Raw genomic sequence first — 23,323 nt, 5'->3', positions numbered from 1 at the left:
GGAGGAACCCCCGGGGCACACCTCTGGAGGAACCCCCGGGGCACACCTCTGGAGGAACCCCCGGGGCAAACCTCTGGAGGAACCCCCGGGCAAACCTCTGGAGGAACCCTAGGCTTCCACTGAACCCTGGTTGAGAATGGCTGCATAAGACCACCTCCCGCCTTGTCACACAGCCCCCATAAAAATCTATGTGGCTGTAAGGTGCACATGCAGCCAGGATAGTGAAGACATGCGGGGCTGTTCTGCTGACTGCAACCCTCAGATCTAAGTATGGATCTATAGAAGTGTAGAAGGGAAGGGTGGGTCAGGTTAAGTCAGGGCAAAGAGGATACGTTTTTGTTGCCATTGAGTGAAATATAAAATCAGCAGTGGCAAATTTAAAATCTCTGGCTAGAAAATAAAGAGTCATTCTACCCAAAAAGTTTTATATATACTTTTTTTTTTTTTTATAAACAGCACACACCAGTTTGGTATATGTTCACAACAACAAAATTCCCATCTGTCCTCCATCCGTCGGGCAGATCTGCATTTGGTCAAGGAACCAAAAGGTCTAAAACGTGACGCAAAACGTAAAATTGGTGGCTATAATTTTGGTTGCAAAAAAACAATAAATAACTGGACAATAAAACATTTGCTTTGACAGCAAAGGAATACTTGGAAACGTAGCCGTTGTATCCCCTGCACACATGCTGAAAACAGAGGAAAACGGTCATTTCGGCAAATGACGACTGAACCACGACTGTCAGCTGAGGGTTCAAACCGTGGCGCCAACGTGGCCTGAAAGCAGCGTCCTATCTTCGATGGAATTTAGGAGGTTACTGTATCTGCACATTCCTTTCAGAGGGTTCCTAGTGAGAAATGTGACGGCTACAGTTCTGGCTTTTATTTTCAGGCGGGATTATGTGCGCCATTTTGAGCAGGTCCCTGCGTGAAACATGGAAGCGGCTCAGAATCCGGTGTGTGACGCTGAAAACTACGGTAGGTGTATGAGACTGAAGAACATCTGGATAGAAAACGTACGTACAAAGGTAGAAAGAATGCTTTATGTTAAAAGTCCGTTGCCGTTGGCAATTGAAAGGAGGCACCGAGCAGTCCCGTCAAGTCAACGTGTCTCCATGCCGGTCTCCCCTCTTCTAGTACATTCTTCCTCGACTGCGGCTCCCACGAGTGCCCCAACCTCTTCCTCTGCCGCCGCGGAATCCTCCTCTCTGTTCTGTGGGATCCAAAATGTTAGGACATGTTAGTGGACAAGACAAGTTGTGCCATTACAAGTCCAGCAGAACTATGGGCAGCACAGCGGCTAAATGGTTAGCACTTCCGCCTGGCAGTACTGGGGTCGTTGGTTCGAATCCCAACCACGGCACCACCTGCCGTTTGCATGTTCTTGTTTGCATGTTCTCCCTGTGCGGGTTTTCTCTGGGTACTCCGGTTTCCATCCACAATCCAAAGACATGCTGGTAGGTGAATTGGCTCCTGTCTACATTGTCCCTAGTATGTGTATGTATGAATGTGAGTTAGGGACCTTAGATTGTACACCCCTTGAGGGTTAGGGAGTGATGGGAATGTACAATATACAGTGGGGATCAAAAGTTTGGGCACCCCAGCTAAAAATGTGTATTAATGTGCATAAAGAAGCCAAGGAAAGATGGAAAAATCTCCAAAAGGCATCAAATTACAGATTAGACATTCTTATAATATGTCAACAAAAGTTAGATTTTATTTCCATCATTTAAACTTTCAAAATAACAGAAAACAAAAAAATGGCGTCTGCAAAAGTTTGGGCACCCTGCAGAGTTAATATCTTGTTCTGCCCCCTTTGGCAAGTATCACAGCTTGTAAATGCTTTTTGTAGCCAGCCAAGAGTCTTTCAATTCTTGTTTGAGGTATCTTTGCCCATTCTTCCTTACAAAAGTCTTCCAGTTCTTTGAGATTTCTGGGCTGTCTGTCACGCACGGCTCTTTTAAGGTCTATCCATAGATTTTCAATGATGTTGAGGTCAGGAGATTGTGAAGGCCATGGCAAAACCTTCAGTTTACGCCTCTTGATGTAATCCCCCGTGGATTTCGAGGTGTGTTTAGGATCATTATCCATTTGTAGAAGCCATCCTCTCTTTAACTTCAGCTTTTTCACAGATGGCATCAAGTTACCATCCAAAATTTGCTGAAATTTTATTGAATTCATTTTTCCTTCTACTCGTGAGATGTTCCCTGTGCCACTGGCTGCAACACAACCCCAAAGCATGATTGATCCAACCCCATGCTTAACAGTTGGACAGAGGTTCTTTTCATTAAATTCTGTGCCCCTTCTTCTCCAAACGTACCTTTGCTGATTCCGGCCAAAAAGTTCAATTTTAACCTCATCGGTCCACAGAACTTGTTTCCAAAATGCATCAGGCTTGTCTATATGTTCATTTGCAAAGTTCAAACAATGATTTCTGTGGTGAGGACGTAGAAGAGGTTTTCTTCTGATGACTCTTCCATGAAGACCATATTTGTACAAGTATCTCTTTATAGTGGAATAGTGTACCACAACTCCAGTGACTGCCAGATCTTTCTGGAGGGATCGTGCAGTCAAACGTGAGTTTTGAATTGTTTTTCTCACAATCCTGCGAGCTGTTCTGTCTGATATTTTTCTTGGTCTTCCAGATCTTGCTTTAACTTCCACTGTTCCTGATGACTGCCATTTCTTAATTACATTCCGAACAGAGGATATTGACATCTGAAAACGCTTTGCTATCTTCTTATAGCCTTCTCCAGCTTTGTGAGCGTCAACTATTTTCAGTTTTCTAGACAATTGCTTGGAAGAACCCATGGTGCTGATTGTTGGGGCAAGGTCAGATGAGTCTGGGCATTTAAAACCTTTGAGATTGACATCACCTGGTCTTCCCAGACGATGATTGAGAACAATCCATGACACTGGCAGGTCTCAGCTTTGCAAAGGGGGCAGTGCATGCTATAAATTCTGCAGGGTGCCCAAACTTTTGTAGACGCCATTTTTTTGTTTTGTTATTTTGAAAGTGTAAATGATGGAAATAAAATCTAACTTTTGTTGACATATTATAAGAATGTCTAATCTGTAATTTGATGCCTTTTGGAGATTTTTCCATCTTTCCTTGGCTTCTTTATGCACATTAATACAAATTTTTAGCTGGGGTGCCCAAACTTTCGATCCCCACTGTATATGTAAAGCACTGCATAAATTGACGGCACTATATAATACCTGTAATAAAATAAATAAAATAAACACCAGATCTCTACGCAGTTTGAATAAGTGAACTGGAAAAAAATTGTTGCTGTTCTGCCAGTTTTGTGATTCGGGCCCCATTCACACCTGAGTGACTTGTAGCTCGAAGCACCAAAACACCGGAGTAGAAAAAAAAAAAAAAAAAAATCAATGTTCTCAATGGAGATGGTTCATATATCCACTCCAAGTCGCCTAAAGCCAAACACCTGGAACTCAATCAAGTTCTGGAGCGCTTTTTGTTGCTCAAATTGGGCAGGTTTGTGCGTTTTGGGGCATTTTTAATTCCATAGAAATAAATGGAAATGCGCTATTTGCATGCTTTTTGTATAGTTTTTCTGCTCAAATGAAAGAAAAAAAAAAAAAAGTAAAAAAATAAATAAAATAAATGCTAAATAAAATAAAGGAAAATAATCAAATATGTAATAAATAGTAATTAACCCCTAATCTTAACCCCAACCCTAAAAACAAAAATTAAATAGAATAAATGCCCTAACAAAAAATAAATACATTATTAATAATCACTAACAAAAAAAAAAATAAGACAATAAAATAAAATATCAACACTTAATTTTAACACTAACACCCAACCTTAACTCTAACCTCTAACCCCCACCGGGAATTTTTTTTAAATAAATACATGATATAAAAATGGAATTAAAAAAAATAAAAAAAGTTTATGGAAAAGCTAAAAAACCTAGCAACAAATAATGAAACATGATAATTTTTTCATAGTGCCCATTAAAAAAAAATAAAAAAAATCCAAAAGCAAATAGAAATGCGCAACAACATGCCCGAAAAAAAAAGCTAATTAACGCAACGTTCAGGTGTAAATGCACCCTCACACAACCTTTACAGGGGAAGTAGGGCCAAAGCTCTTGTGGTCAGTTCTGCACTCCTGTGATCCAGAATCAGACGCTATTCCACTGTTGGCCGATGTCACCTAGCTGGTCCAGGCTATGGATATATCCCGACTATATTGTCGGGATCCACCCAGATGCCTGAGTGGGAACTGGGTCGGCCTCTTACAAGCCGCCTGTGCGCCTGAGCCAGCTGCTCCCACCTCCTGCTCAGCCTGGTGCTCCAGTGAGCACTGGATGAGTACAGCAGAGAGCTGGAGATTGACAGCTATCTGATTGCTCAGTTCTCGGTCTAGAGGTGGTTGGGGGCAGATGCAGCATCAGACCAATAGCGAGTATGATCGTTTTTTTAATATATATTCATGCACTTTTCTTTTAATTCATGGCTTTCATTTATTACAGGCATTAAGACAGTGTTGACATTTTACACAGCACTTTACATACTGTACATTCATATCACTGCCTGCCCTCAAAGAGCTTACAATCTAAGGTCCCTATCCGTATATTTAGACAGGAGCTAATTGACCTATCAGCATGTCTTTGGAGTGTGAGAGGAAAATGCAGTACACAGAGAAAATCTATGCAATGCACAGGAAGAACATGCAAACTCCATGCAGATCGTGTTCAGGCTGAGATTTGAACCAAGGACCCCAGTGCTGCAAGGCAGAAGTAGCTAACCACTAAGCCACTGTGCTGTCCATGAGTTATACAAACTTGTCATCCAAACAAAGCAAAAAAATATTACTAATAAGCGTTGCGCATGAGTAGGGAAGCTCGCCAAACAATGTACAAAACTTCCAGGAACACTTACCAGATAGTCAGTACAAACAATTCCAAACTGTGTTAACAATTTCCATAAAAAAAACAAAAAACTGTGGCATACATTTGCAAATGTAAAGTGTTACTAAACCCTGGAGCCAGCATTCACTATATCCACTCTCCACGGACCCTGCATTCACTATATCCGGTCTCCCCGGACCCTGCATTCACTATATCCGGTCTCCCCGGACCCTGCATTCACTATATCCGGTCTCCCCGGACCCTGCATTCACTATATCCGGTCTCCCCGGACCCCGCATTCACTATATCCGCTCTCCCCGGACCCCGCATTCACTATATCCGCTCTCCCCGGACCCCGCATTCACTATATCCGCTCTCCCCGGACCCCGCATTCACTATATCCGCTCTCCCCGGACCCCGCATTCACTATATCCGCTCTCCCCGGACCCCGCATTCACTATATCCGCTCTCCCCGGACCCCGCATTCACTATATCCGCTCTCCCCGGACCCCGCATTCACTATATCCGCTCTCCCCGGACCCCGCATTCACTATATCCGCTCTCCCCGGACCCCGCATTCACTATATCCGCTCTCCCCGGACCCCGCATTCACTATATCCGCTCTCCCCGGACCCCGCATTCACTATATCCGCTCTCCCCGGACCCCGCATTCACTATATCCGCTCTCCCCGGACCCCGCATTCACTATATCCGCTCTCCCCGGACCCCGCATTCACTATATCCGCTCTCCCCGGACCCCGCATTCACTATATCCGCTCTCCCCGGACCCCGCATTCACTATATCCGCTCTCCCCGGACCCCGCATTCACTATATCCGCTCTCCCCGGACCCCGCATTCACTATATCCGGTCTCCCCGGACCCCGCATTCACTATATCCGGTCTCCCCGGACCCCGCATTCACTATATCCGGTCTCCCCGGACCCCGCATTCACTATATCCGGTCTCCCCGGACCCCGCATTCACTATATCCGGTCTCCCCGGACCCCGCATTCACTATATCCGGTCTCCCCGGACCCCGCATTCACTATATCCGGTCTCCCCGGACCCCGCATTCACTATATCCGCTCTCCCCGGACCCCGCATTCACTATATCCGCTCTCCCCGGACCCCGCATTCACTATATCCGCTCTCCCCGGACCCCGCATTCACTATATCCGCTCTCCCCGGACCCCGCATTCACTATATCCGCTCTCCCCGGACCCCGCATTCACTATATCCGCTCTCCCCGGACCCCGCATTCACTATATCCGCTCTCCCCGGACCCCGCATTCACTATATCCGCTCTCCCCGGACCCCGCATTCACTATATCCGCTCTCCCCGGACCCCGCATTCACTATATCCGCTCTCCCCGGACCCCGCATTCACTATATCCGCTCTCCCCGGACCCCGCATTCACTATATCCGCTCTCCCCGGACCCCGCATTCACTATATCCGCTCTCCCCGGACCCCGCATTCACTATATCCGCTCTCCCCGGACCCCGCATTCACTATATCCGCTCTCCCCGGACCCCGCATTCACTATATCCGCTCTCCCCGGACCCCGCATTCACTATATCCGCTCTCCCCGGACCCCGCATTCACTATATCCGCTCTCCCCGGACCCCGCATTCACTATATCCGCTCTCCCCGGACCCCGCATTCACTATATCCGCTCTCCCCGGACCCCGCATTCACTATATCCGCTCTCCCCGGACCCCGCATTCACTATATCCGGTCTCCCCGGACCCCGCATTCACTATATCCGCTCTCCCCGGACCCCGCATTCACTATATCCGCTCTCCCCAGACCCCGCATTCACTATATCCGCTCTCCCCAGACCCCGCATTCACTATATCCGCTCTCCCCAGACCCCGCATTCACTATATCCGCTCTCCCCAGACCCCGCATTCACTATATCCGCTCTCCCCAGACCCCGCATTCACTATATCTGCTCTCCCCGGACCCCTCATTCACTATATCCTCTCTCCCCGGACCCTGCATTCACTATATCCTCTCTCCCCGGACCCTGCATTCACTATATCCGCTCTCCCTGGACCCTGCATTCACTATATCTGCTCTCCCGGGACCCTGCATTCACTATATCCGCTCTCACCGGACCCCGCATTCACTATATCCTCTCTCCCCGGACCCTGCATTCACTATATCCTCTCTCCCCGGACCCTGCATTCACTATATCCGCTCTCCCTGGACCCTGCATTCACTATATCTGCTCTCCCGGGACCCTGCATTCACTATATCCTCTCTCCCCGGACCCTGCATTCACTATATCCTCTCTCCCCGGACCCTGCATTCACTATATCCGCTCTCCCTGGACCCTGCATTCATTATATCTGGTCTCCCTGGACCCTGCATTCACTATATCTGGTCACCCCGCATTCACTATATCTGGTCTCCCCGGACCCTGCATTCACTATATCCGCTCTCCCCGGACCCCGCATTCACTATATCCGGTCTCCCCGGACCCCGCATTCACTATATCCCAGCGGTTCTCAACCTGGGGGTCGCGACCCCTTTGGGGGTCGAACGACCATTTCACAGGGGTCGCCTAAGACCATCGGAAAACACATATTTCCGATGGTCTTAGGAACCGAGACACCGCTGCAGTCTCCGGCGATGTGTGGGCGGGATGATACGCTGCTGTCACCTGGCCACACCTCCGGGATCGCTCAGCAGCTCCGCCTCCTCGCCGCTGATTGGCCACCGGAACTGTAGCTCAGGAGAGGCACACAGGCGGCCAATCACCGGCGAGGAGGTGGAGCTTGGAGAGGAGGAGCCGAGCGGCAGCGCGCGTACATCAAAGAAGATCGAGGGAGCTGCCGGAGCGAGTGAAGAGGAGAGCGGCCAGAGAAGGAAGACAGCTGACAGGTAAGTGAGAGAGCGAGCCCAGGCTGGAGCAGGGGTCAGCAAAGTAAGTATCATTGGTGTCAGTGGGAGGAATAGTGCCCCATCATTTGTGTCACTAATACCAACGATGGGGCACTATTTCTCCCACCACTGACACCAACGATGGGGCACTATTCCTCCCCCCACTGACACCAACGATGGGGCACTATTCCTCCCCCCACTGACACCAACGATGGGGCACTATTCCTCCCCCCACTGACACCAACGATGGGGCACTATTCCTCCCCCCACTGACACCAACGATGGGGCACTATTCCTCCCCCCACTGACACCAACGATGGGGCACTATTCCTCCCCCCACTGACACCAACGATGGGGCACTATTCCTCCCCCCACTGACACCAACGATGGGGCACTATTCCTCCCCCCACTGACACCAACGATGGGGCACTATTCCTCCCCCCACTGACACCAACGATGGGGCACTATTCCTCCCCCCACTGACACCAACGATGGGGCACTATTCCTCCCCCCACTGACACCAACGATGGGGCACTATTCTCCCCTCCACCACACTGACATCAACGATGGGGCACTATTCCTCCCACTGACACCAACGATGGGGCACTATTCCTCCCCCCTCTGACACCAACGATGGGGCACTATTCTCCCCTCCACCACACTGACATCAACGATGGGGCACTATTCCTCCCACTGACACCAATGATGTGGCACTACTCCCCCCACTGACACCAGTGATGGGGCACTACTCCCCCCACTGACACCAGTGATGGGGCACTACTCCCCCCACTGACACCAGTGATGGGGCACTACTCCCCCCACTGACACCAGTGATGGGGCACTACTCCCCCACTGACACCAGTGATGGGGCACTACTCCCCCCACTGACACCAGTGATGGGGCACTACTCCCCCACTGACACCAGTGATGGGGCACTACTCCCCCCACTGACACCAGTGATGGGGCACTACTCCCCCCACTGACACCAGTGATGGGGCACTACTCCCCCCACTGACACCAGTGATGGGGCACTACTCCCCCCACTGACACCAGTGATGGGGCACTACTCCCCCCACTGACACCAGTGATGGGGCACTACTCCCCCCACTGACACCAGTGATGGGGCACTACTCCCCCCACTGACACCAGTGATGGGGCACTACTCCCCCCACTGACACCAGTGATGGGGCACTACTCCCCCCACTGACACCAGTGATGGGGCACTACTCCCCCCACTGACACCAGTGATGGGGCACTACTCCCCCCACTGACACCAGTGATGGGGCACTACTCCCCCCACTGACACCAGTGATGGGGCACTACTCCCCCCACTGACACCAGTGATGGGGCACTACTCCCCCCACTGACACCAGTGATGGGGCACTACTCCCCCCACTGACACCAGTGATGGGGCACTACTCCTCCCACTGACACCAGTGATGGGGCACTACTCCTCCCACTGACACCAGTGATGTGGCACTACTCCTCCCACTGACACCAGTGATGGGGCACTACTCCCCCCACTGACACCAGTGATGGGGCACTACTCCCCCCACTGACACCAGTGATGGGGCACTACTCCCCCCACTGACACCAGTGATGGGGCACTACTCCCCCCACTGACACCAGTGATGGGGCACTACTCCCCCCACTGACACCAGTGATGGGGCACTACTCCCCCCTGACACCAGTGATGGGGCACTACTCCCCCCACTGACACCAGTGATGGGGCACTACTCCCCCCACTGACACCAGTGATGGGGCACTACTCCCCCCACTGACACCAGTGATGGGGCACTACTCCCCCCACTGACACCAGTGATGGGGCACTACTCCCCCCACTGACACCAGTGATGGGGCACTACTCCCCCCACTGACACCAGTGATGGGGCACTACTCCCCCCACTGACACCAGTGATGGGGCACTACTCCCCCCACTGACACCAGTGATGGGGCACTACTCCCCCCACTGACACCAGTGATGGGGCACTACTCCCCCCACTGACACCAGTGATGGGGCACTACTCCCCCCACTGACACCAGTGATGGGGCACTACTCCCCCCACTGACACCAGTGATGGGGCACTACTCCCCCCACTGACACCAGTGATGGGGCACTACTCCCCCCACTGACACCAGTGATGGGGCACTACTCCCCCCACTGACACCAGTGATGGGGCACTACTCCCCCCACTGACACCAGTGATGGGGCACTACTCCCCCCACTGACACCAGTGATGGGGCACTACTCCCCCCACTGACACCAGTGATGGGGCACTACTCCTCCCACTGACACCAGTGATGGGGCACTACTCCCCCCACTGACACCAGTGATGGGGCACTACTCCCCCCACTGACACCAATGATGGGGCACTACTCCCCCCACTGACACCAGTGATGGGGCACTACTCCCCCCACTGACACCAGTGATGGGGCACTACTCCCCCCACTGACACCAGTGATGGGGCACTACTCCTCCCACTGACACCAGTGATGGGGCACTACTCCTCCCACTGACACCAATGATGGGGCACTACTCCCCCCACTGACACCAATGATGGGGCACTACTCCCCCCACTGACACCAATGATGGGGCACTACTCCCCCCACTGACACCAATGATGGGGCACTACTCCCCCCACTGACACCAATGATGGGGCACTACTCCCCCCACTGACACCAATGATGGGGCACTACTCCCCCCACTGACACCAATGATGGGGCACTACTCCCCCCACTGACACCAATGATGGGGCACTACTCCTCCCACTGACACCAATGATGGGGCACTACTCCTCCCACTGACACCAATGATGGGGCACTACTCCTCCCACTGACACCAATGATGGGGCACTATTCCTCCCACTGACTCCAACGATGGGGAACTATTCCTCCCACTGACTCCAACGATGGGGCACTATTCCTCCCACTGACACCAATGATGGAGCACTATTCCTCCCACTGATACCAACGATGGGGCACTATTCCTCCCACTGACACCAATGATGGGGCACTATTCCTCCCACTGACACCAATGATGGGGCACTATTCCTCCCACTGATACCAACGATGGGGCACTATTCCTCCCACTGACACCAACGATGGGGCACTATTCCTCCCACTGACACCAACGATGGGGCACTATTCCTCCCACTGACACCAACGATGGGGCACTATTCCTCCCACTGACACCAACGATGGGGCACTATTCCTCCCACTGACACCAACGATGGGGCACTATTCCTCCCACTGACACCAGTGATGGGGCACTATTCCTCCCACTGACACCAGTGATGGGGCACTATTCCTCCCACTGACACCAGTGATGGGGCACTATTCCTCCCACTGCAAAATTACAGTTATGAAGTAGCAATGAAAATAATTTTATGGTTGGGGGTCACCACAACATGAGGAACTGTATTAAGGGGTCGCGGCATTAGAAAGGTTGAGAACCACTGCTATATCCGGTCTCCTCGGACCCTGCATTCACTATATCCGCTCTCCCCGGACCCTGCATTCACTATATCCGCTCTCCCCGGACCCTGCATTCACTATATCCGCTCTCCCCGGACCCCGCATTCACTATATCTGGTCTGCCCGGACCCTGCATTCACTATATCTGGTCTCCCACAGTACACAGGACATGGAAATGCAATTATTTTAGTAAATATAAACTGCTAAATACCTTTCCTCATCAGCAATATATAGCAGTCCTGTGTCTTCTATCAGTGTCCAACGGAGCACTGGTTCAAGCTTGTAGTTTTGATTCTGCTCTAGGAGGATGCAGAACCCCTGACCTCTGTCCGGACAGTGCCAATTGGCCCTGCGCTGATCACATGCACCCTCCCAAGAAAAAAACAAAAACCTCTCTGGCAATACACACCAAACTGAGCATGTGCAGAGTGACTCCACATAATATCTCTTATCAAGAGATAAGAGGGGGTTACTGGAAGGGGAGGATCAGATATGACAGGATCAAACAGCCTTTTTACACAGTGCAGAGGATTAACCCCTTAGGTTCCACAGTGAGTATAACAAGCATGCTTTACTGCATCTACAGACTGACTGTACGGTTGTGGGTTTAGTAACACTTTAAGAACACTCTGCCGTTGCAAGGCCCCTCTGCAAAGTGAGGTGCATAACTGTAGTCTAACGGAGCTTCCATCTTGGGGGATATGTATAGCAATGAATACATGGAGAGCAGATCTGCCTTGGAGGTGGCCCATTCCTAAAGCAGAACCCCAACCAAACAGCTATACAGACGAAGTCCGTACAATACAGCAGATACATTGAGCTTCATTAATCAGCACTGATCAGAGCCGGCTCATCTCAAGGACACACAGAATGATCGCTCTCTATGAGCCCTGCTCACACCATACGTGTGGTGGTGTGCATGGGATAAAAACACACCGCATGTCAACACCATGTGCTTCATAAAGTATCTTTCACATTTATAGGTAAAGCTGATCCAGGGAATATCCGATTGGCTCTCGGGGGATCAGGAAGGAATTTTTTCCCCTGCAGGAGCAAATTGGATCGTGCTTTGCTGGGATTTTTTTGCCTTCCTCTGGATCATCTCTGGGTGTAGGATTATACCTTTTTTTTCTATGGTTGAACTGGATGGACTTTTGTCTTTTTTCATCCAGACTAACTATGTAACAAACACCTCACCAGACTAAAGGTTTTCATTTTTGTTTTTATACTTAACCACCTCCCGTCCGGCTGTTGTATATAAAACAGCCAGATGGTGGCAGTGCAGGGTCCGGTGGTAGTTTATAAATGGCCTCCCCACCCCCTGTTTGTGTGCGCTCCCACTGCGATCCGGTGCCCGCTGTGTGCTCCGTACACAGTGGAACACCGATCGTATGGGACCTCTGTGCGAGGTCCCGATCATGTGATCACTGATTGGCCAATCAGTGATCACATGAATAGGTGTAAGCAAGATGTCACTTGTGACATCATTGCTTACTACGTGTGAAATCTGTGAATGATCACAGAGGTCACATGGTACAGGGCTATTCACAACAGCCTTGTACCATGTGACAAGCTGTGACCAATCACAACGCACGCAGTATTTCTCAATGGCTGCAAGAATGCAGACAGAGAAAAGGAGAAATTATTGATTTTACAGGAATAAAAGCAATCAGTGTAAAAAAAAAAAAAAACCTTCACAAACCCCCACACGTAGTACAATGTCACTATGGTGACACTGTACTGCTAGGGTGACAGTATGTAAAAAAAACAAACAAAAAAACAAACAAAACAAATATAAACATTTTTTTTTTTTTTAATGATAATTTTTGGTTATAAACGAATTTGGGTTTTTTTTTACTAAAAAGATAACTGAATAATATTTGGCCAAGATTTATGAAGGAAGATTTATTTGCAAAATTTTATAAGAAAAACACTTTTGAAAATTTTCATTTACATAGCAAAAAAAATAACAATCCCAGTGGTGAATAAATACCACCAAAATAAAGTTTTATCTGTCTCAAAAAAATGCTAAAAAATTCATATGGGCACAGTGTTGCATGACCGCGCAATTGTCATTTAAAGTGTGACAGCGCTGAAAGCTGAAAATTGCCCTGGACAGGAAGGGGGTAAAAGTGTCCGGACCGCAAGGGGGGGGGGGGGGGGGGAGAAAGTGTCCGGACCGCAAGGGGGGGGGGGGGGGGGGGGGGAAGTGTCCGGACCGCAAGGGGGGGGGGGGGGGGGGAAGTGTCCGGACCGCAAGGGGGGGGGGGGGGGGAATGTGTCCGGACCGCAAGGGGGGGGGGGGGGGGGGGAAAGTGTCCGGACCGCAAGGGGGGGGGGGGGGGAAAGTGTCCGGACCGCAAGGGGGGGGGGGGGGGAAAGTGTCCGGACCGCAAGGGGGGGGGGGGGGGAAAGTGTCCGGACCGCAAGGGGGGGGGGGGGGGAAAGTGTCCGGACCGCAAGGGGGGGGGGGGGGGGGGGGAAAGTGTCCGGACCGCAAGGGGGGGGGGGGGGGGGGGGGGAAAGTGTCCGGACCGCAAGGGGGGGGGGGGGGGGAAAGTGTCCGGACCGCAAGGGGGGGGGGGGGGGGAAAGTGTCCGGACCGCAAGGGGGGGGGGGGGGGGAAAGTGTCCGGACCGCAAGGGGGGGGGGGGGGGGAAAGTGTCCGGACCGCAAGGGGGGGGGGGGGGGGGGAAAGTGTCCGGACCGCAAGGGGGGGGGGGGGGGGGGAAAGTGTCCGGACCGCAAGGGGGGGGGGGGGGGGGAAAGTGTCCGGACCGCAAGGGGGGGGGGGGGGGGAAAGTGTCCGGACCGCAAGGGGGAGGGGGGGAAAGTGTCCGGACCGCAAGGGGGAGGGGGGGAAAGTGTCCGGACCGCAAGGGGGAGGGGGGGAAAGTGTCCGGACCGCAAGGGGGAGGGGGGGAAAGTGTCCGGACCGCAAGGGGGAGGGGGGGAAAGTGTCCGGACCGCAAGGGGGAGGGGGGGAAAGTGTCCGGACCGCAAGGGGGAGGGGGGGAAAGTGTCCGGACCGCAAGGGGGAGGGGGGGAAAGTGTCCGGACCGCAAGGGGGAGGGGGGAAAGTGTCCGGACCGCAAGGGGGAGGGGGGGAAAGTGTCCGGACCGCAAGGGGGAGGGGGGGAAAGTGTCCGGACCGCAAGGGGGAGGGGGGGAAAGTGTCCGGACCGCAAGGGGGAGGGGGGGAAAGTGTCCGGACCGCAAGGGGGAGGGGGGGAAAGTGTCCGGACCGCAAGGGGGAGGGGGGGAAAGTGTCCGGACCGCAAGGGGGAGGGGGGGAAAGTGTCCGGACCGCAAGGGGGAGGGGGGGAAAGTGTCCGGACCGCAAGGGGGAGGGGGGGAAAGTGTCCGGACCGCAAGGGGGAGGGGGGGAAAGTGTCCGGACCGCAAGGGGGAGGGGGGGAAAGTGTCCGGACCGCAAGGGGGAGGGGGGAAAGTGTCCGGACCGCAAGGGGGAGGGGGGGAAAGTGTCCGGACCGCAAGGGGGAGGGGGGGAAAGTGTCCGGACCGCAAGGGGGAGGGGGGGAAAGTGTCCGGACCGCAAGGGGGAGGGGGGGAAAGTGTCCGGACCGCAAGGGGGAGGGGGGGAAAGTGTCCGGACCGCAAGGGGGAGGGGGGGAAAGTGTCCGGACCGCAAGGGGGAGGGGGGGAAAGTGTCCGGACCGCAAGGGGGAGGGGGGGAAAGTGTCCGGACCGCAAGGGGGAGGGGGGGAAAGTGTCCGGACCGCAAGGGGGAGGGGGGGAAAGTGTCCGGACCGCAAGGGGGAGGGGGGGAAAGTGTCCGGACCGCAAGGGGGAGGGGGGGAAAGTGTCCGGACCGCAAGGGGGAGGGGGGAAAGTGTCCGGACCGCAAGGGGGAGGGGGGGAAAGTGTCCGGACCGCAAGGGGGAGGGGGGGAAAGTGTCCGGACCGCAAGGGGGAGGGGGGGAAAGTGTCCGGACCGCAAGGGGGAGGGGGGGAAAGTGTCCGGACCGCAAGGGGGAGGGGGGGAAAGTGTCCGGACCGCAAGGGGGAGGGGGGAAAGTGTCCGGACCGCAAGGGGGAGGGGGGGAAAGTGTCCGGACCGCAAGGGGGAGGGGGGAAAGTGTCCGGACCGCAAGGGGGAGGGGGGGAAAGTGTCCGGACCGCAAGGGGGAGGGGGGGAAAGTGTCCGGACCGCAAGGGGGAGGGGGGGAAAGTGTCCGGACCGCAAGGGGGAGGGGGGGAAAGTGTCCGGACCGCAAGGGGGAGGGGAAAGTGTCCGGACCGCAAGGGGGAGGGGAAAGTGTCCGGACCGCAAGGGGGGGGGGGAAAAGTGTCCGGACCGGAAGGGGGGGGGGAAAAAGTGTCCGGACTGGAAGGGGGGGGGGGGAAAGTGTCCGGACTGGAAGGGGGGGGGGGGGGAATTGTCCGGACTGCTAACCATGGATCTCCCCTGGACTCACCATAAGAGAAGTTCCCGAGACTCGCGCTGTACTTCCCGCTGGGTGGGTTGTAGATCTGTCTGGAGTCTCTTTTTGGTCCTATAATAGGCTTTTTCGGCGGTGAGGCGGAAGATGTAGTGCTGTCTTCTCCGGTTCTCTTTTGTCTGGAAATACAAAGAACTCCACAAATCACACAACACGCAGGGCAGGAATCCTCAATACTGGGCAAGCTGCAGCCACAGATCTGATGTCAGCTGGACGGCACTTTGGCTGTTATGCAATTAAAACCAACAGATTTCCCTCCTTCCCCAGCCAACTAGAACATTTGCTTTTCCACATGTGCACATTGGGGGAGATTTACAAAACCTGGAGCACTTAGAATCTGGAGCAGCTGTGCATGGCAGCCAATCAGCTTCTAGCTTCAGCTTGTTCACTGAAGCTTTGACAATGAAACCTGGAAGCTGATTGGTTTCTATGCAGAGCTGCACCAGGTGCACCATGCAGTGTCAGCAAATACCCCCCATTATGTGTAGATGTTCTATGCCAGGCCTTGGAAGCTGTAATTATTATTATTATACAGTATTTATAAAGCGCCAATAGTTCGCTCAGCGCTGTACATTACAAAGGGGGACAGAACATGTGACAGAACAATACCAATACAATGCAAAACATGAGGGGATCGAGGGCCCTGCTCCTTGGAGCTTACAATCTAGGAGGGGGGGGATGGTGGCACAGGAGGAGATAGCTGTGGGGGATGGAGTGGTAGGGAGAGTGGAGGAGGTCGGCAAGTTAGCAGGGGGTGGGGTTGGCTTCCCTGAAGAGATGGGTTTTCAGGGTGCGCCTAAAGGAGAGGAGAGTAGGTGATAATCTGATGGGTTGGAGCAGGGAGTTCCAGAGGATGGGTGACACCCTGGAGAAGTCCTGGAGGCGGGCATGGGAGGAGGAGACCAGGGAACTAGAGAGAAGGAGGTCTTGTGAGGAGCGGAGTGTGTGTGTTGGGCGGTACTTGGATATTAGGTCAGTGATGTAGTTCGGGGCAGTATGGTGGACGGCTTTGTACATCAGTGTTAGGATTTTGAATTTGATCCGTTGGGCAATCGGAAGCCAGTGGAGGGATTGGCAGAGGGGGGGATTGCACGGAAGACGGTAGGCAAATCTTTGCTGGCGCTCTCATACATCTGCAAGTGTTGGAAGGAGACTTTCCTTTGTGCATACAATAGTATTGATCAGGGGCGGACTGACAACTCATGGGGCCCCCGGGCAATAGGGGATCATGGGGCCCCTGTGTCCTCGCCCACACTCAGAGCACACCCAAAAAAGCCTATAAAAAGGTACCAGGGGCATATCATGGGGCCCCCTACTGACCCCGAGCCCTCGAATGCTCGAATGGTCAGTCCGCCCCAGGTATTGATAACAAGTCAGTTTAACCACTTGCTAACTGTGCTATTGCCGAATGACAGCTACAGCGCAGTTCTGGGAGGGTGTCATTATGACGTCCTCCCAGAACACTCCCTCCCGGGGGCCCGCACCCGGCGATCTCCATGATCACTGTGTCCTAGCAGTGCCACCCACCGCCGCCCATCAGTGCCGCCCATCAGTGCCGCCCATCAGTGCCGCCCATCAGTGCCGCCCATCAGTGCCGCCCATCAGTGCCGCCCATCAGTGCAGCTTCATCAACACACATCAGTGAAGTACCAGTGTTGCATGACAGTGCAATTGTCATTCAAAGTGCGACAGTACTGAAAGCTGAACATCGGCCTGGGCACGAAGGGGGTATAAATGCTTGGTAGGCAAGGGGTTAATTCGCTCTCCGGCTTTTGTCGCTCTCTGCACCTCACTTTCAGACAGGTCAGACTCACCCAATATCCGTTTTCTGTACTGGCTTCCAGGACAAGGTCACTGTGCTTTTGTAGGATGGAGGATTATGGAACAAATCCTGAAATAAAACAAAACACATTTGTGTAACAAGCTAAACCATCAAACCTAGGAGGCCAGATAATTAATAGTACCAATTAGTAGTATTCCGTAAAAGTAACAGTACCTCGCCCCTCCTAATCAAAGTCATACAAAGGAAAAAGAAAATATATAAAAGCATGGTCCAACTGGATATATATATATATATATATATATATATATACACACACACACACACACATATATCATACACACACACACACACACATACATATATATATATATATCATACACACACACATACATATATAACATACATACACACGCACATACATATATATATATATATATATATATATATATATATATATATCATACATGCGTATGATATATATCAACATGGGTTTATTGGTGTATGTATTCATTTGTGTTGTGTTGGGCATGGTGTGTGACACTTGGCACTGTGTGCATTGTTTGTGTCCCCATGCAGGGGATTCACATTTTGCACTGGTGTGTTTGGGACTATTGGATCCCTCGGTTGTGGATTGGGGGGGATTGAGTTTGTGTTCACTATGTGATATATTTATAATTTTTCACTATTGTTCGTCGCTGTTTTGTTTTGATCGTGTCACATTGTATTATCACTTTGATTTGTTTGATTATTATATCATGTATTGTTGGCGCTGCACTGTGTTTTATATAATTTGTCATTTTTACTTATTGGGGCTAAGTTTTAGTGTTAGCAGCTTAGGGTTAGGACTCCATTTAAAGCACAGGAGGATCCATCTATTATTAAGTTGTGAACAGGATACAGAAAATAAATGATTTGTGCCCTGTTTATACCAGATTTGTGAAGATAATTGTAACTCTGTAGGTACGGCGTGAACAAACCCTGAAGCTGGCCATACATCGATCCAAGTTCAGCAGGGACCAGATAAATTTTGATTGTGTGGCTGTCCCCAGTAGGAGAGATTCCTTCCTCTATCTCGTTTGTGTGTGGTCAGCTTTTCTCTGCTAAAATGCTATGTAGAGTCATTTTTATAAATTCCAATGAACTATACCCTTGAAGAAAAAAAAATGCTTGCAGGTAGGAAAACCACTTTTGCCATTTTTTTCCCCAACATCCACAAAATTGTTTAGATTAAAAAAAAGAAACTATAATTGCTTTGCAAAATGGTGTATTTGAAAAGAACACAAAACAGCCATAATATTTCTTTGCAGCAAGATTTACTATGAAATTAGTTTTGGTCTTAATGGAAAATATAGTACACAAGCAAAGTTAAGGATAGATTCACTATAGCAACAATACTGCTGTATTAGGTAATGCAACCTGATGGGTGGGGGGGTTTGTAGCAGAACTAGTTTGTAGAACCGTAAAGCAGAAGGGAAAGCCAGGTTACACCATAAGCAATTATTGTTGACCTTTGTGCTTCTTTTTAAATACAAAACTGTACGTAAAAACTAGGTTTCTTGAATATTGTGGGGCACAAGAATTCAGATGCTCGCAGGTTATACTACTGCCTACATGAGGATTGGACACTGGCAAGCAAATAACCCCTCCTCTACCCAACATGCCTCAGTTTTTTGCTAGTTACTTGGAGGATAGATGTCTCCTCTTCAGCTCTACTAAGAAAAGTCTTCTCCCGCCCCCTTTTTTTTTTTTTTCCCCTTCTGTGGATTTTTCTTTCATTAACCTTAAAATTGTTGTAAAGGTCGAATGTTTGTTGGTGTGTGTGTGTGTGTGTTTTTTTTTTTTTTTTCCCACCCTTTTGTATTCTATGCGTGATGGGTAAAGGGCCTTCTGTGCACTACTCCCCCCACAGCCCCTCTAATACTCATCTGAGCCTCCTCTCGATCCAGCTATGTGCATGGGAGCTGTCTGACCATTGCACAGAGCAATGAAGTATAACATAGTTTTGTTTTTTGTAACGAGTAACCTTTTATTATCACTTTAATCAAGATTTCCCACCCACTACATTGTTGTTTGAACTTGTAGCGGCTATGTGGGTCGCACTTTCCAAAGCCTGATATTGTAAGCTCCACAAGCAGGGCCCTCCTATTCCTTCTGTACTGAAATGTATTGTAATTGTACTGTCTCCCTTATATTGTAAAGCGCTGCGCAAACTGTTGGCGCTATATAAATCCTGTATAATAATAATAATAATAATAATACATGCACACGCACATACATATATATATATATCATACACACGCACATACATATATATATATCATACATGCACACGCACATACATATATATATCTATCATACACACGCACATACATATATATATCTATCATACACACGCACACACATATATCATATACACACACACATATATATATATATATATCATACACACACACACACACACACACACACATATATATCATACACACACACACACACACACACACACACACACACACATATATAACATACATACACACGCACATACATATATAACATACATACACACGCACATACATATATAACATACATACACACGCACATACATATATAACATACATACACACGCACATACATATATAACATACATACACACGCACATACATATATAGATATATATATATATCATACATACACACGCACATACATATATATATCTATCATACATACACACGCACATACATATATCTATCTATCATACATACACATATCATACATACACACGCACATACATATATCATATACACACACACATATATATATATATATATCATATACACACACACATATACAGTCAGGTCCATAAATATTGGGACATCGACACAATTCTAACATTTTTGGCTCTATACACCACCACAATGGATTTGAAATGAAACGAACAAGATGTGCTTTAACTGCAGACTGTCAGCTTTAATTTGAGGGTATTTACATACAAATCAGGTGAACAGTGTAGGTATTACAACAGTTTGCATATATGCCTCCCACTTGTTAAGGGACCAAAAGTAATGGGACAATTGGCTTCTCAGCTGTTCCATGGCCAGGTGTGTGTTATTCCCTCATTATCCCAATTACAATGAGCAGATAAAAGGTCCAGAGTTCATTTCAAGTGTGCTATTTGCATTTGGAATCTGTTGCTGTCAACTCTCAAGATGAGATCCAAAGAGCTGTCACTATCAGTGAAGCCATCATTAGGCTGAAAAAACAAAACAAACCCATCAGAGAGATAGCAAAAACATTAGGCGTGGCCAAAACAACTGTTTGGGACATTCTTAAAAAGAAGGAACGCACCGGTGAGCTCAGCAACACCAAAAGACCCGGAAGACCCCGGAAAACAACTGTGGTGGATGACTAAAGAATTCTTTCCCTGGTGAAGAAAACACCCTTCACAACAGTTGGCCAGATCAAGAACACTCTCCAGGAGGTAGGTGTATGTGTGTCAAAGTCACCAATCAAGAGAAGACTTCACCAGAGTGAATACAGAGAGTTCACCACAAGATGGAAACCATTGGTGAGCCTCAAACACAGGAAGGCCAGATTAGGGTTTGCCAAACGACATCTAAAAAAGCCTTCACAGTTCTGGAACAACATCCTATGGACAGATGAGACCGACATCAACTTGTACCAGAGTGATGGGAAGAGAAGAGTATGGAGAAGGAAAGGAACTGCTCATGATCCTAAGCATACCACCTCATCAGTGAAGCATGGTGGTGGTAGTGTCATGGCGTGGGCATGTATGGCTGTCAATGGAACTGGTTCTCTTGTATTTATTGATGATGTGACTGCTGACAAAAGCAGCCGGATGAATTCTGAAGTGTTTCGGGAATATTATCTGCTCATATTCAGCCAAATGCTTCACAACTCATTGGACGCTTCACAGTGCAGATGGACAATGACCCAAAGCATACTGCAAAAGCAACCAAAGAGTTTTTGAAGGGAAAGAAGTGGAATGTTATGCAATGGCCAAGTCAATCACCTGACCTGAATCCGATTGAGCATGCATTTCACTTGCTGAAGACAAAACTGAAGGGAAAATGCCCCAAGAACAAGCAGGAACTGAAGACAGTTGCAGTAGAGGCCTGGCAGAGCATCACCAGGGATGAAACCCAGCGTCTGGTGATGTCTATGCGTTCCAGACTTCAGGCTGTAATTGACTGCAAAGGATTTGCAACCAAGTATTGAAAAGTGAAAGTTTGATTTATGATTATTATTCCGTCCCATTACTTTTGGTCCCTTAACAAGTGGGAGGCACATATGCAAACTGTTGTAATTCCTACACCGTTCACCTGATTTGGATGTAAATACCCTCAAATTAAAGCTGACAGTCTGCAGTTAAAGCAAAATTTGTTCGTTTCATTTCAAATCCATTGTGGTGGTGTATAGAGGCAAACATGTTAGAATTGTGTCGATGTCCCAATATTTATGGACCTGACTGTATATATCATACATACACACACACACATATATATATATCATACATACACACACATATCATATACACACACACACATATATATATATACACACACACATACACAGCCTGCCTAGAGCACATTTTATAGGAAAGAACATATCCATCACCCCCTTTAGATGTGCATGCTCCTCCCTGATGGTCATTGGGTGCTTCACACAAGGAAGAACTACAGTTCCGCTGATACAAAGTGTGAGCAGGCAGAAGAGGCATGCAATGTCTCACTGGCCGGAGACGCACACATTGAACTGCATGCACACAGTGAAGGGCGAAGGTTGTATTTGCACAGACGTATGTTTTATAATAACATCGTATCCCCAGCACCACATGTACAGCCACTTACCTTGATTAAAACATTTATATTGCTGGTTATTTTCAAGGCTACCACTTTGATTTTGTTCTGTAGAAAAAAAAAAAATTCTTCTATTACTTTGTGTTAGTGATGACTGCAGTACTGCTACCGGCAAAACAAATGAACAATCTAAAGTGACGCAAGTACTGTTTTTTTTTAAACAGCTGAGCATTAACCACCTCCCGTCCGGCCATTGTATGTAAACGGCTGGACGGTGGCAGTGCAGGGGCGGGTGGACGTTTATAAAGAGCCTCCCTGCCCCCTGCTTGTGTGCTCTCCCCAGGAGCACGCAGCACCGTGATCCGGTGCCCGCTGTAACCTCCGGACACAGTGGAACACCGATCGTCAGACGGGACCTCTGTGCGAGGTCCAAATCATGTGATCACTGATTGGCCAATCAGTGATCACATGCAAAGTAGTAAGCAAGATGTCACTTCTGATATCATTGCTTACTACGTGTGAAATCTGTGAATGATTACAGAGGTCACATGGTACAGGGCTATTCACAGCAGCCTTGTATCGTGACAAGCTGTGACCAATCACAGCTCACACAGTAGTTCTCAATGGCTGCAAGAATGCAGAAAGAGAGGAGGAGAAATTATTGCTTTTACAGCCTTTATGGGTGTAAAAGCAATCAGTGTAAGAAAAAAAAAAAAAAAAAAAATCTTCATCACCCCCCACAAGTAGTACAGTGTCACCATGGTGACACTGCACTGCTAGGGTGACAGTATGTAAAAAAAAATCCATAAATAATATAAAAAAAAATTTAAAAAAAAGAAAAAAATGTTTAAAAATTATAATTTTTTGGTTATAAACTAATTCGGGTTTTTTTTTTTTTACTAAAAAGATAACGGAATACATTTTGGCCAAGATTTATGATGAAATATTATTTATTTGCAAAATTGTGTAAGAAACACTTTTTTTTTCAAAATTTTTGGACTTTTTAATTTAAATAGC

At 49.4% G+C, this 23,323-nt stretch overlaps 1 protein-coding gene across 1 annotated transcript in view; it reads right to left on the bottom strand.

The window, feature by feature from the left end:
* Positions 1-408: 408 nt before the first annotated feature.
* The window catches only part of LOC149434247 (uncharacterized), a 46,069-nt gene continuing 23,154 nt past the window's right edge, over positions 409-23,323 (bottom strand). Inside the window, exons 7-10 of the mRNA XM_089663874.1 lie at positions 22,358-22,414; positions 17,521-17,597; positions 15,683-15,825; positions 409-1,213 (exon numbers count right to left, since the gene is read on the bottom strand). Of these exons, the coding sequence (XP_089520000.1) occupies positions 1,134-1,213; positions 15,683-15,825; positions 17,521-17,597; positions 22,358-22,414 (357 nt within the window). The 3' untranslated portion in view covers positions 409-1,133. The remainder of the gene's footprint in view (positions 1,214-15,682; positions 15,826-17,520; positions 17,598-22,357; positions 22,415-23,323) is intronic.

The sequence above is a fragment of the Staurois parvus genome, unplaced genomic scaffold (genome assembly GCF_062004578.1).
Source record: "Staurois parvus isolate SC_StPar_1 unplaced genomic scaffold, SC_StPar_1.0 ptg001795l, whole genome shotgun sequence".
Taxonomy (NCBI): domain Eukaryota; kingdom Metazoa; phylum Chordata; class Amphibia; order Anura; family Ranidae; genus Staurois; species Staurois parvus.
Note: the sequence above shows the minus strand (reverse complement) of the source record. Positions and strands in the feature narration are given on the sequence as shown.